The 14943-nt window shown below is 36.0% G+C and overlaps 1 protein-coding gene across 2 annotated transcripts in view; it reads left to right on the plus strand.

The window, feature by feature from the left end:
- Positions 1–14943, plus strand: part of LOC121388249 (retinoblastoma-like protein 1) — a 158398-nt gene that overhangs the window by 34303 nt on the left and 109152 nt on the right. For both annotated transcript variants that reach the window (XM_041519515.1, XM_041519516.1), the window contains 2 exons: positions 832–896; positions 1871–2045. In XM_041519515.1, coding sequence (XP_041375449.1) covers positions 832–896; positions 1871–2045 — 240 coding nt within the window. The remainder of the gene's footprint in view (positions 1–831; positions 897–1870; positions 2046–14943) is intronic.

The following is a 14943-nucleotide window of genomic DNA, read 5'->3' on the forward strand; positions in this document are numbered from 1 at the left end:
ACCGCCGCCTTCAACAATTCATGTTTATTTAACAATCATGACTGGCTAGACACAATGAAACACCTAACATAATACCTCATTTGTTTAGTTTCTCGAGACTCAATAGAGTGACCATACATACAGATTACATTATGTACAGCCAATGGGAAGTCGTCTACTATTCAGTAAGGATGCTGAGAACCAATCGAATTACCCCACCAGTAACGGAAGTTACTGAGTGTCCGTTTGTTTTTCAATTACGATCAGAGAATTACAATGGAACTTTACTTTGACAGAAAATAAACCCAAAGCTTTTACATGACATGGCCATATAAACACATTTAATTTATAATTTTTAAGATGACCGAAAAAGTAAAGACATAACCAGCGTCAAAACATAAAGCAAAAAACGTCTTTACGACGATTATCTTGTGACCGTTATAGCAAGTTCAACCTGTGATTTTGGGTGGAAAATAGTGACCGCTGGTCGTTAAGGACATGTGACCGTTATGTACAGGTCAAATAAAGAAGGAAACGCATTGGGGGGATTTATAGTGGCCATTATAGGCAGGTGACCGTTATGTACAGGTGACCGTTAGACCAGGTTTAACTGTATATATATATATATATATATTACATATAGATACATTTTTTAAATTTTTTAATCGACATAATAAACATGGGATGAATAAACATTAAGAATAACATTAAAATAGAAGTGTGGTTGGTGTCGTATAATGTGTTGGATTTTAAAATACAAGAATAATTTTTGCATTAAGGATGAAATACTATTTTAGACATCTGTGCTCTGGCAGACAAAATATTTTTTTAAATTATGTTTTTGTTTTTCAGATTTTAAAGGGAAAAGTTGAAACTTTGTCAGCAATGCTGGAAATAGGAAACTTTGAAGTGAATAGGTTTGTTAAAAACAAACTTTTAGTAGTAGAAAATTACAAAGTAGAATGATAATGAAATAAGACCATGAATGCAAAATTTCAGTGTTATTTTTCAAAAATTAATTTAAAATAAAAATAAAAATTGAGCACAAATCCAATAAATTTAATGTTTGTTTTGTTTAACGACACCACTAGAGCACATTGATTTATTAATTATCAGCTATTGCTTGCCAAACATTTGGTAATTTTAACGTGTAGTCTGAGGAAACCCACTACATTTTTCCATTAGTAGCAAGGGATCTTTTATATGCACCATCCCACAGACAGGATAGCACATACCACAGCCTTTGATATATCAGTTATGGTGCACTGCTTAGAATGAGAAATAGCCAAATGGGTCCACCAATGGGTATTGATCCGAGACCGACCATGCATCAGGCTCAATAAATGTTTTCTAACCTTTAGGATACTGCAGGCGAGATATTCATAGCTAATTGTAACCGCTATTTTGATAATAAATTTGACTGTTTTACCATCAACGAAAATCACGAAATATTGGGATATGAATTGTGGTTTGTTTCCAACAAAAATTGTGGTCAGCAAAATACAGTGATTGGAAAAATAGATATTATTTTAAATAACATTAAAATAAAAATGAGAAAACCCCAAGTAAATAATGCTTATTCTTTCATATATGAATTTTGTTTTATGTATTTAAAAACCAAATTTAAGTAAAAATATGTGAGAAAAAGTTATAAATGTGTTTTTTATCCAAAATTAATCCAGTAGTCTAAAGTTTTAAATATCCTAGCCCTCACGCCCAAATTTAAGTAGAAACATGTTGATCTCAAAATATTTCACCTCAAAACAACTAAAAATTTTAATTAGATTAAAATAACTTGGCATGCATTTCTAAATATTCACAACTCTACAGCAGCTGTTAATGACCTCAAATAGTACATAGATTAATTAAGTGTGTGTTTTGGTGATTTCAGCAAAGTTATGAATAGCCGGTATGAGGAGTATGTACTGAGTGTTGGTGATTTCGATGAGCGAATCTTCCTGGGCGAAGATGCAGAAGACGAAATCGGTACGCCAGGGAAAGCTAGTGCCGACCTGGCTGAGGAGATGGAAATGAAGAAAAAGTCTCTAAAAGATCACTTTGAGGAGGTATGTTGGCAGAGATTTTATCTCATAGTAACTTGATCCACAGCTAAAATGTTGTTTTTTAAAATTATTGTAATGGTGGCAGGCTCTAGTCTAGCCGGCGAATGAAACTCGGTCTCACAATTTTCAGAGACCTGAGGCGAAATCCTGTTTAAAAAAATTAAACTTTTCCGGTGAGTGCCTTGAACAAATTGGTGGGAAGTATGAATTGGGGAATGCACTGTATATAGTTTAGCCATTTTGCACAAGGCACTCACCGGAAAAGTTTAGTTTTTTTAAACAGGATTATATGTCATTGTGCTGGCTGTGGTTGTGATGACTTATAATATGTCATTGTGCTGCTGTTGTTGTAATGTCTTATAGTTATATGTTATTGTTCTAGCTGTGGTTGTGATGTCTTATAATTATACTCTGTCAAAAAAGAATCACATAGGTGATAGGGAAAGAAGAAAAGTGTTTGATTTTACAAAATATAGTTTTTTTGTACAATGTTGCTGAATGACCATGTTTCTTAATGTTCCTGGAATGGGACGTCATGCCCAAATGCACCCTAAAACAAATTTAATGCACGTTGTGGCACATTGTGTGACAATTGCAGGAAATCTGCGTGAAATGGCCAGATTTTGGCAAATGCACGTGAAACTTGGGGAAAAGTTTGGGGTAGTGATGGGTATTTAAACCTGCAATGCTCGCAGTGATGCCTCATTTCCATTTTGACGTGGACGAGTTGCAAGATGCCAAGACTAAGCCTACCGAATCAAAACATTGCAATAGGCTACCTCCAGTTAGGTGAATCGCAGTCAGCAGTCGCATGCCACATGAACGTCCATCAGAGTACCATTTCACATCTCTCGGACAGGTACCAGCAGTTTCAGTCAGCTGAAGACCGGCCCAGAAGTGGAAGACCTTGCATAACAACTGCAGCACAAGATTACTACATCCGGGTTCTGCACTTGCGTCACTGAACTGCCACAGCAACGAACACTGCTGGATGCATACCTGGTTTGAGAAGTTTACGGGCTAGGAGACCATATGTTGGCTCCGTCCTGTGATGTCAACATCGACATTTATGTGTTCGCTGGTGCACGAATGTACAGGGGTGGAACTTGGGGAACTGGCTGCGAGTATGGTTCAGCAACGAGTCACGTTTCCTTTTACAGCAACGTGATGGACGACAACGAGTTTACAGATGCCGCAATGAACGTTTTGCCAACAACTGCGTCGCCCAAGTTGACAGACTCGGTGGAGGGAGTGTCATGATGTGGATAGGCATCGAAATAAGGTGAAAACAGTCGTTCAGGTTAACGGGAGGTTACCACATGTAAGAAAAGTTAAGAACGGTCTTTCATTCTCGACAAAAGTTTCAAAAACGGCAGTTTCAATTCCGAATGTAAACCAGGCAATTCATTCCGGACTTCGTGTTTCATTTTCTTGTAAGGAATTGCATCGATATTCACATGCAATTATAGTCATTCCGCGTTTAAGCAGCGTCCGCTAGCTGAATTTACTTCCGCGTTTTGTTTTCTCGTATGAAATTGCACCGATGGTCATGCACACTTGTGCAATTGCAAAGCAATTTCAGCAATCTGTGTTTAAGCAGCGCCCACTAAATAAATTTACTTCCAGATTTCATTAGTCTTACCAATAACAGGAATTCAGTTCTAACTAGGTTACCAGGCTATATTTTCTGGTTACATGTAAATGGGTTACCAGACACAATGCTTATTTCGATGCCTGTATGGGGAGCCATCTCATACACCGGCAGAAGTGAACTCGTGTTCGTACACGGCAACCTGACAGTTGTATGCTACCAGGATGAAATTCTGTGCCGTCACATGCTTCCCATTTTGGATGGACAGAGAGAACTCTTTCAGCAGGACAATGCCAGGCCGCATATGGTACGTGTAACAATGGATTTCCTACAGAATGAGAACATTAATGTGCTGCCATGGCCATCAAGATCGCCAGATCTCGACCCCGTTGAACATCTATGGGATGAACTGGACAGACGTGTATGCCAGCGTGACCTGGAGCCTCAGACGCTTCCGCAACTGTCACATGCACTGTCACATGCATTGCAGGAAGAATGGGCTAGGATTCCATGTGCCCGGATTCAGAGACTCATTCAGTCTATGCTAAGGAGATGTCGCACAGTGATTGCTGCTGCTGGTGGCCACACAAGGTACTGATTTCAGCACCCTTGTGCGACGCTTTTTGGTGAACATTGTCACATACTCATGTCAAATTTTACTGTGATACGATCATAAATAACAAAATTATGCCACTTGGTATTAAAGAGATAATTCCATGAATATTTTACCTTTGAGTTTCTTTTTTAACAGAGTATATATATCATTGTGCTGCTGTGGTTGTGATGTCTTATAATTATGTCATTGTGCTGGCTGTGGTTGTGATGTCTTATAATATGTCATTGTTCTAGCTGTGGTTGTGATGTCTTATAATATATCATTGTGCTGGCTGTGGTTGTGATGTCTTATAGTTATGTCATTGTGCTGGCTGTGGTGTCACATTATTGTATATCATTTGATTATTTTGACATTTATCAAATAACTATATAGCGGTGTTGATTTTCCGCTTATAAAAATTGCCAATTCCGCTTATGAAAATTGCCAATTCCGCTTATAAAATGTCTTTTCCGTTTACTGAATTAAAATTTTGTTTATATATTCAGAAATAGTCAGGTAAAACTTTTGGACTGCTATGCATTTTCAGTGCTATTTAATAAACATTCTTCCTTGATATAAAGAAGTACATTGATACATTTATTTAATATAATGGTACAAATGCGACAGCTATTCTATATAAAGGGTGAAGCCAAATTTTCATTGGTTCAGTCGTCTTTCATCAGGATCCAAAGATTACTGCCAAATTCAGGTAATCTGAAAAGACAGACATATAAATATCAATTAGAATCAAAATGGAACCAAACAGATCTCAAACTGAGGTCATTACCAGGTAATGTTAATACATTCTCAGCACATTGGGCAAAATATAAATAATTTTGTGAAATATACATTAAGAGTTTACGGAGGGGAATGTCTTAATTTCTTTTTAATTGATTATAAAATATGTATTCAAATTAATTAATAATAACTATAATTCACATGCACGTGTTAAACAAAGCAGGGAGGGGGAGCTATCAAAACACATATCAAGAATGTCAGGAATTTAAAAACACAGTTGCAATAATAACACAGGAAGAATGAATTTTATTTGTGGTCACTTTAATAATTAAAAAAATCCATGACCCTGCCAGCAGATCAGTTTATGGGTTCGAGTATGCATAACAGAATCTTTTATGAAAAAATATAGGCAAATGTATCAGTATTCGAGATTACAAATTTTGGGCAGCATCCCAGTTGGATACTAACATTTCAAAATCTGGTATCCCACCTGAGAATTTAGTATCCAACGTAAATGAAATTCATAAATAACATCGTAACAAACTTGGATGACACTGTTCTCGTTCCCAGTCTATTGCTACGCCGTAATCAAAATCGCTGCATCTATTTTTGAGTAATACTGACATAAATTAATATTTAACAGTAATCTATAAGTGTTTCTGACATTACTAATGATAAATCTACCTGTATCAATTTTCTGCAGATATATCAATATCTCAAATAAAATTTGAAGGAAGGAAACATCCAACAAAAACAACAGCGACTTACCTGTTCCCAGTCCATTGCTATGCTGCTATTGCTCCAATGTAGCATTAGACTGGGTACAAGTTGGGTGAGATATTGTTATGGCATAGCATTAGACTGGGTACAAGTTGGGTGAGATATTGTTATGGCATAGCATTAGACTGGGTACAAGTTGGGTGAGATATTGTTATGGCATAGCATTAGACTGGGTACAAGTTGGGTGAGATATTGTTATGGCATAGCAATTAGACTGGGTACAAGTTGGGTGAGATATTGTTATGGCATAGCATTAGACTGGGTACAAGTTGGGTGAGATATTGTTATGGCATAGCATTAGACTGGTTACAAGTTGGGTGAGATATTGTTATGGCATAGCATTAGACTGGGTACAAGTTGGGTGAGATATTGTTATGGCATAGCATTAGACTGGGTACAAGTTGGGTGAGATATTGTTATGGCATAGCATTAGACTGGGTACAAGTTGGGTGAGATATTGTTATGGCATAGCATTAGACTGGGTACTACCACTCATGGTGCACGGACGGGGATCGACCCTAGACCGACTGCACATCATATGAGCACTTTACCACTGGGCTACAGCCAGCCCTTGACATCAGCAGCATTTCATTATTAGATTACAAGACGTAAACTGAATAATAAGTACATTTTAGCATATACTATATTATCATAAACAACGAGATTGAAAATTTTAAAAATCTTTTTACCGATACGTTACTGGCGAATATATATTTAGATTGGCGAAAGAAATTGAAGATAGGCGATTTTTTTGGCGAACAAAAATAGCAACCCAGGGCTAGCCCTGCCAGACAATCTGTTAGAACTGTTCAGAAATAGACATTGTTTTGGTTTTGATTTGGGCTTGTACGTCAAAAATAGAGCCGAGAACAACTACGCTAAATCGCAGTTATTTTCATGTTACTACATAATATATGTTTATATTACTCAATTTTACTGTATTGTTCTTAAATAATTGACCCTTTGTGAAAATTTATCAGTATTTTAATATTGTTAAAAGTTAAAGTGTTTTGTTTACAGAGAGCACTAGAGCACATTAATCATCGGCTATTGGATATCAAACATTTTGTAATTCTGACATGTAGTCATCAGAGAAAACCCCACTACATTTTTTTCTAATGCAGCAAGGGATCTTTTTAAGCATTTTCCCACATTCAGAAAAGCACATACCACAGCCTTTGACCAGATGTGGTGCACTGGTTGTAACGAGAGAAAAAAAATCAGTCAAATAACAGTTTGTATCAGTGATAAATAATCGGGGAGTAATAGTCCCCCAAAATTTTAAAAATATCATTTCCGAATGACAAAAAACTAAACTTTAGGGGTCTCCTAATCAGAAACTGTGACAGATATGTAAAAAATTAGTACAATTATAGTTTCCCAAGGTATGAATTAGCTAATACAGCAAATTGCAACTTGATATCGTTATAATTAAAAAGTTTACTAGCATCCAAAAAGCCTCCGAAATCACATAACAATTTCACGAGCTCTTGTACAGGGGTTATAAATGTAAGTTCATTTAACTATCAAGGAGTTGAGCCACAAAGTCAAAACTTGGTACATATATACAGTGTTCTCGCTGGGTGAAAATTAAAGGAGGGCGGCCGCTCGGCACCACACCCTTCCAAAAAAACCCACAAAAACCCACACCAATAAACGAAAGGGGGGGAGTAGTTTGGTTACCATATTGTTGTGTGTTGGTAGACTGGTAGACTTTGAGAAAAGACATACTCCTTATTTTGCCTACAAAAAAGTGCAATGGGGTTTATAAAATGACTCGTCTTTTAATTGAACCGAAGATGATATCGGTCTGACATTTTTTTGCTGGACCGATCAAAGTTTTAATATTATTATTTTTAATAAAGATTTCAAGATATACGAAAAACAATAAAGATGTTTGTCAAGTGATCTCCTAATGTCAGATACATTTTTGTTATTTCCATCTTCATCGAATGAATCGATCGCTGTGATAAAATATTATCGCCAGCTGATAAAAAGTAGTTTCGTTTTTGTAAAGACGGTGTATATATTATTTGGCACTCAAGATAAATGATTTTAATGATAAACACTACCACTTCCGTTGTTTTTATAAGCGTTCATATCCCCTCAAAATGAAAAGTTTACAATATTTTATAAAGAACTGCTGAATAAACAGAATAACAGAAAGTAAAAATCATCAGTTTCAACCAATTATATCTGCAACTGAGGACAAAATATCAAACGATAGTTAGTGGAAACAAAAGACAGAATGACTGTTCTGATCACATGACAAATTTGGCGCCAAATAAGAGGTTTTTTTTCAATCGGAGATTGTCGAATCCGTAAAAAATAAAATGTTTTCATTGCTTACATAAAATATAACTTTTATTGTGTCTATCAAACATACAAATGGATACAGATATTGGACAAAATAGAGGCTGTTAAAAATACTGTTAAATTACGTTACGGTAACTGTCGTAAATGTTTCGTCAATTGCTTTTTCGTACACAACGCGGCTTGTTTCCTTTGATGTCCAGTGTGCAGACTGATCGTTGTATTTTGTGTGGAAAAAAGTGCATTTGGAAATAGCAGAGATAGGTGCTGGAAAATAAAGAGGGGCGCTCAAAAATAAAGGAGGGCGCTCAAAAATAAAGGAGGGTGGGGAACGTGAAAGGAGGGCGGCAAAATAGAGGCAATGCCTCAAAATTTTGAGCTGGAAGTTTGTGAATAGCTTTATCATGTTCATTTACAAATTAGGTTTGACTTTCATAACAATTTACCCATTTTTCACAGAGTTGTGGCCCTTGAACTTTTTGGGCCTTGTTTTGTATTGTTTTAGCAGTACCGTATTTTCCCATATATTATGCACACTTTAAAAAAAAAAAATACAGGTTAAAAATGGGGAAGCACATACCACACATAATAGGGTCATTCTACAGAAAGTGTCACTTTTATGTCCCTGCACAGATTCTTTTTTATTTATATATAGAAAACTAAATTTGTTGTTGTCTGTAATAATACCTTATTAATAATATCATCCTGTCATAGCATTTTTTTCTCTCTGGTAATCAGCTTTGATAGAGATTTTATTTGAGATTAGTGTAAAATGTCATGGATGTTATTGTTACCAGTCCCAAGCACAACACTATACATAACATGCACTGTTAAAATATATAACAGAAGACATAACACTAAACACCTTTAATGTAATACGTACTGATGGCTGACTTACTAAAGAAGGAATCTTGTAAATATTTTCCGTATTCAAAAGATGGTGGGCAGTATAAGCTTGTCCCTGGAGTTCTATATCATTGGTGTTACTGTATATAATTATGAGAAAAAAGAAACTAAATGCTCTCTGGATGAAACATTCCACCGGTAGATATCGGCCATCAGACTTATTTGTCAAACACATCAGATATATGAACAGCTGTGAATAGTTTTCTTTAAATGCAATGAATGTGTTGTCAAAATATAAAAGAAGGTTTATTCACTGTCATTGGTGTTATGATCGTATTTATGTAATGGTTAATAATTTTAATAAACTTTTTGTATATTATTGTAGACATCGTATGTCTGCTACAACATGCACTTTTTCAGTTTTTTCAACTGTTTCTTTAGAGAGCATGAATTAATTATGCACTTATTTATCATTGTTGTTACCAGGTACTGAGTAACACCAATGACAATGAGTGAATAAGATGCTGTTTTGCTCGCTTTGCATATTTGTGAAGATGATTTGAAAATTAAAGGGACTTGTGCAGCATCATAGTTGCATAATGGCAGTTTGGGTAAAATAATTGTTTTGCTGGAATGTAAAGAGTATATCTTCAACGTCCCTAATTGTGTTATGCTTGGTTTGCGCAATTAACATCTGATTTGTTGTTGTCTGCTTGTCGTTAATTTGTGAGGTTTTTCTTCACAGTTAGTGAAGATTTCCATTAACCATAAAGTTCAGACAAGTAAGTATGTAAATACAAAACTTTACAAACCCCTAAAACTATTAAGTTTAGGCTACTATGGTACGTCCCATCCTTCTACAATTTAAGTGGGGGTTTTGGGGGTCATTTTTTTTGTTAATAATTCCAGTTTGGTTTGATGTAAGAAGACAAGTAAAAGTGTTTTGGAAATAAAAATTAAATACTATTTTTGTGTCCAATTTATAAAACAATCGGCTCAGAAATAAATAGCATGTAGTAAATTTCATAGTATGAAAAAAGGTGTTCCCTGTGGAACCGTTGGTAAAACGCGGACCAGACCAGAATGCTGGGCAAACTGATTTTTTCCTTTTAAAACAAAAATTAAACAAAGCGTTTGTCCATTGTGCATAGTTCAGAAATATATATTTTATCATGTAGTTATTTTTAAAAATTGAAAATGTTAAACGGCGCATGTGCAAATTTTTTTTGTTTCCCAAATGCTAAACACAGTTAGAAACTACTAACCTTTACTGTATTTAAAGAGGTTAACTTTATCATAAAGAAAAGTTAAAATCGTACCGAAAATGTATTACCAAGTTGTAGTCAAATATCGGAAAATTACATTACATATGTTTTCATTTGCAATAAAGGCTATTTAAATTTTATTTTAAAAAATATTGAAAATCCTGCATTAATATAGCTTTTTAGTTAAAAGGAAATCGTTAACTCTTTTAAATAATGACACAGTTCTTATGATTTATTTCTTGAATAGTGACATAATTTGTTTGATTTTGCTGTATAGTGTATGTACTGAAAACATTAGAATGACAGATCACATGTTTATAAGGCGTCCTCGTTTTCTGAAAATATTTGGAACATTTAAAGTAGATTTTTGACGCACTTGCGTAAAAGCAAACTTAGGAGTACAACATTTTACTCGTTATTGGGAATACAAGTATACAGTAAAATAGATTTTGATCCTTAATATAAACATGAAAATAACTACGTGAATGAATGAATGAATAAATCTTTAATTTAACCTGTTTCCTGCCATTGACGTTCATCACAAGGACGTCACTGCATTGTTTTCATTTAAAAATCTTTTTCTAAATTAATTGTAGACATTTTTGTCAAAAACAAAGTAAGAAAATGTCAATAAATAGTCTTAGAATGACATATCCAAATATTTGCTAAATTGTTGTACATCTTATGTTTTTTTAAAAACAAAAATGACCCGTCAAATGATGCATGCTATTGTTTGTTATTGTTCCTTGTTTTTTGGTAGCGGTTTCTTTTATCTCTACAAAGTTGTCATAACATACTATTATATATGAACTACATTATGACAGTTGCATTAAAAGAGAACAAGTATCACTTTTAATGCCTAAAAAAAGGTACAAACACAATAAAATATTTGTAATCAGACGACATAAACAGTCATCAAAAAGCGCCATTTCCCTATTTCTATTTATAAACAACAGGTCATGTGACAGCACATTTCCCGCCATACAATTTGACAGCAGTAGTACACATTGCTTGCATGTGCTGCTAACTGTTTTCATTAATAATTACAACGTGGTTACTTATACTACAGCAGACGATATTCGAACTAGCTATGTTTGCTTGAACAGTTATGTCGACTATATGATCGAATACGTACATGTACTTGGTGTTCGTCGTCGTTTTGTTGTGTGTTGTTTTTCTGCTAGTTTTTCCTTTTTCAACATGACATATTACATTCACATTGGTATTAATCTCTACTGAGTGGATATATATTTGTTCTCATTTTTTAGTCTGGGGAATACCTTGATGTACATTATTTTCAATAACCAATCACAAAACATTCTCGTTGCGTGTCACACAATTATGTGGTGCCACCGGTTTTTTGTTTTATTATTGAAATAGATTAAAGCATGTAATATACTGTACCAGTCGCGGATCCAAGGATTGTGTGTGTGTGTGTGTGTGTGTGGGGGGGGGGGGGAAGGCGCCGTGCATGGCTTTTTATAAATAAGTTAGCGTATATAAGCAGTGAATGTTTTGTAATTATGTTTGTATGGTGGATGACAATTTAAAAAAAATCAGGCATGTGTGCTGGGATTTAAGGTAGGGGTGTCTTAGAGAGTGAAGGGGAGTTCAGTCATGCTCCGCTGGGATATATATTGAATTTGTTTTTGTTTTTTTAATCTGCTCGAGCGGAGACCAGAAGGGGGGGGGGGGGGGGGGGGGGGTCGACCCATTCCCTGCACACACATCTGCAAATGTTATCAAGATAAATTAATCATCATGAGGTAAACTGTAGTTGTGTTGGATCTATTGTATTTTGATAAATTTATTAGTACCAAAATCTAAAATTCGGGCAAATTGAGCTGGCCAGAAACCTTTTCATCATGTACTAGTATTTCCAACATTTCTCTCACAATACTACCGTATTGTTCCTATTTGTAGCGCCCCCTCTAATATAAGCGCCCCCTATGATCACGAGAAATGTATCATGAAACGGTACCCGTAAAATAGTAAAACTGGCTTACCTGACTGCCGACTTGCAATGATTATAATCGGTAAACAAATAAAATCCAAACAGGTGAAGCACTACGACACTAGTATGGGCTAACAGTATGTCACACATGTCGTTTATCAAATGTATGTCGCTGTTATCGCCACGCAGAATGAACGCACGACACTCCGTTAACGCTGTTCAAAACAGGAAGTACAAACATACCGGTAGGTATTTACACCGACACCGTAACACCGCTTAAAAAATGGGTAAATGGGTAAAAAACTGGTAAATAATAACTTTAAACTGCAAACTGGAGTCAAATGACAATAATTTGTGTACACAGTGACAATCGAAACGTGTCAGTTACAAACTACCGGCCAGAGCTATCAAATACACTCCGCAGGCCCTATATGCCTACGTGCACAGTACCATGTATTTCGATAAATCAGCTGACGATGTACGGTACGCTACGTCATTTCAACTGGTGGAGTGACTCGGCGGCAAAGCTTTTGATGTCTCAGCGAGCCAGATGCATTGACAGTTTGATACGAGGATTTTTCACACATATTACGAAACATGTTCTAGTACTCTAATTAGCGCGCCCCCTTTGTGTTTTGCATCGCGCCCGGGCGCTACAAATATGAACAATACGGTAGTTGTAATTAAATCCATGTAAAAATGTGTAGTGCTTCGTTTGAAACCCTATATTATATATAGCTGGCTGGCAGTAACGCTAAAACTATTAAATGTAGTATTTTTAGTTGGTGATATTTTCGTTTAATTCGGGCACAGATTAGCCTGCCCTTCTACCCCTACAAAACAAAACAGGATCCCGTACGCTTATGATTAGTACATCAGGCCTGTATGGTACCAATTGGTGTGGATGCGTCAGGGATATACACACCATCACTGCGAGGTCCAATTTTTTTCCCATGCAACAGTTATCAACCGTTTTTTAGAACATCGACACAGTCCCCCAAAACAATTGTGCGGTAACTATATGGACCTACAGTACACGAACAAACCATAATTGCGTCTAGACGGCGACTCAGTCCAAGCTAGACGGCGTCTAGACTAGTCGGCAAAATTTTAAAATTTCCTGTTTAGACGGTTGATCGGCGGTAGCTGCAGACACTGAAAACGTGCACGAGCTACTTGATTTGAGCCTCTAAGTTTTTTTTGTGGGTTGTCAATTGCCACTACATGATGTTATGAAAAAAAAAAAAAAAAAAAAAAAAAAAATATATATATATTTATTTCACGTGGGGGGTTTTAAATCGCGATTGACGTGTTTACAAGGCATTCACACTACATTTAAAATAATAATTAAATAATAGATTTTTATTAACCAATAGCCCTTGTAAATCGTTCAGTTGGAAACGATTACAATAAACAAACAATGAACAGGAGTGTATGGAGAAGGAAGAGTTCTTCGGTTTACTAAGGAAAGAAGTGAAATCGAGAGAAAAAGGGGGAAACGAAAGAATAAGCTTGCTTTTGCGTACGTGACAATTAGCACAGCAGCGGACAGTTCATTTCATTTGTGAGGGGTGTCGAATCTGTTTTTACGTTTACTACATTTATAAAAGTTAAATAAATAATAATAATAATAAAAGAGAAAATGATAAAAATAAGTGTTTTTAGAAGGGGGGGGGGGGGCATACTGCGTGTTAATAAATATTTAAAAATAATAATACGTTTGCTTTTGCCTAGTGACGAATGTCATGGGCAGCTATGGATATTGTTTTATTTGTCGGAGGGAATCAGGTTCCCAGGTCCGTAGGAATAGGGGTAGGGTGCACAACTTAGCGGGGGATCACAGCCCCCATAGTGTGGAGATGGGACACAAGCCATATTTTTACTTTATTTTTGTCCTTGAGTGCAAGCGGGGCAGGCTGCCCCCCCCGTCCACCTAAATTCCCACAGGCCTGGGATGTCGAATATATTCGCTGGGGCGTTAGTTTTCAAATTTTATTAATTTTCTTGTTTGGCCAATAAAATACATTACATATATGGTATTTGATCCCCGTTAAGTCTATTGGTATGTTTTATGATACCTTTTCAGGTGCTGCCACAAATTTTGAAGCAAGTATATTGTAGTATTTACTTTATTTTTTTTGTGTGTCTTCGTTAAAGTTTTCAACAATAATAATAAAATGTGACTACAAAACTCATTGTATATTCACCGCCGATGTGACCAACGATCCCAACGATCGCGGGTTGCATGTCGTTTACGAGTTTTGTTAAATAAATGTGTGTTGGCGTGATTTCCAAAAAGAACATGGGTACAGGTTTTTTCTTGAGCTGTTGTTGTTTCAGGTTTATTCTCTCTAGCACCCATTTATCTTTTCCTCCATTAACTATACCAATATTACCTGTATACGTTCACCGCCGATGTGACCAACGATCGTGGGTTGCATGTCGTTTACGAGTTTTGTTAAATAAATGTGTGTTGGCTTGATTTCCAAAATGAACATGGGTGCAGGTTTTATCTGGAGCTATTGTTGTTGCAGATGTATTCTCTCTAACACCCATTTACCTTTTCCTCCACTAATTGTACCAATATTACCTGTACACGTGTAACGCCGATTTGACCAACGATCACGGGTTACATGTCGTTTACGAACTTTGTTAAATAAATGTGTGTTGGCGTGATTTCAAAAAGGAACATGGGTATAGGTTTTATCTGGAGCCGTTGTTGCAGATGTATTCTATCACCCATTTACCTTTTCCTCCACTAATTGTACCAATATTACCTGTATACGTTTACCGCCGATTTGACCATCGATCGCGGGTTA

Source organism: Gigantopelta aegis, chromosome 14 (assembly GCF_016097555.1).
Source record: "Gigantopelta aegis isolate Gae_Host chromosome 14, Gae_host_genome, whole genome shotgun sequence".
In the NCBI taxonomy this organism is placed as follows: domain Eukaryota; kingdom Metazoa; phylum Mollusca; class Gastropoda; order Neomphalida; family Peltospiridae; genus Gigantopelta; species Gigantopelta aegis.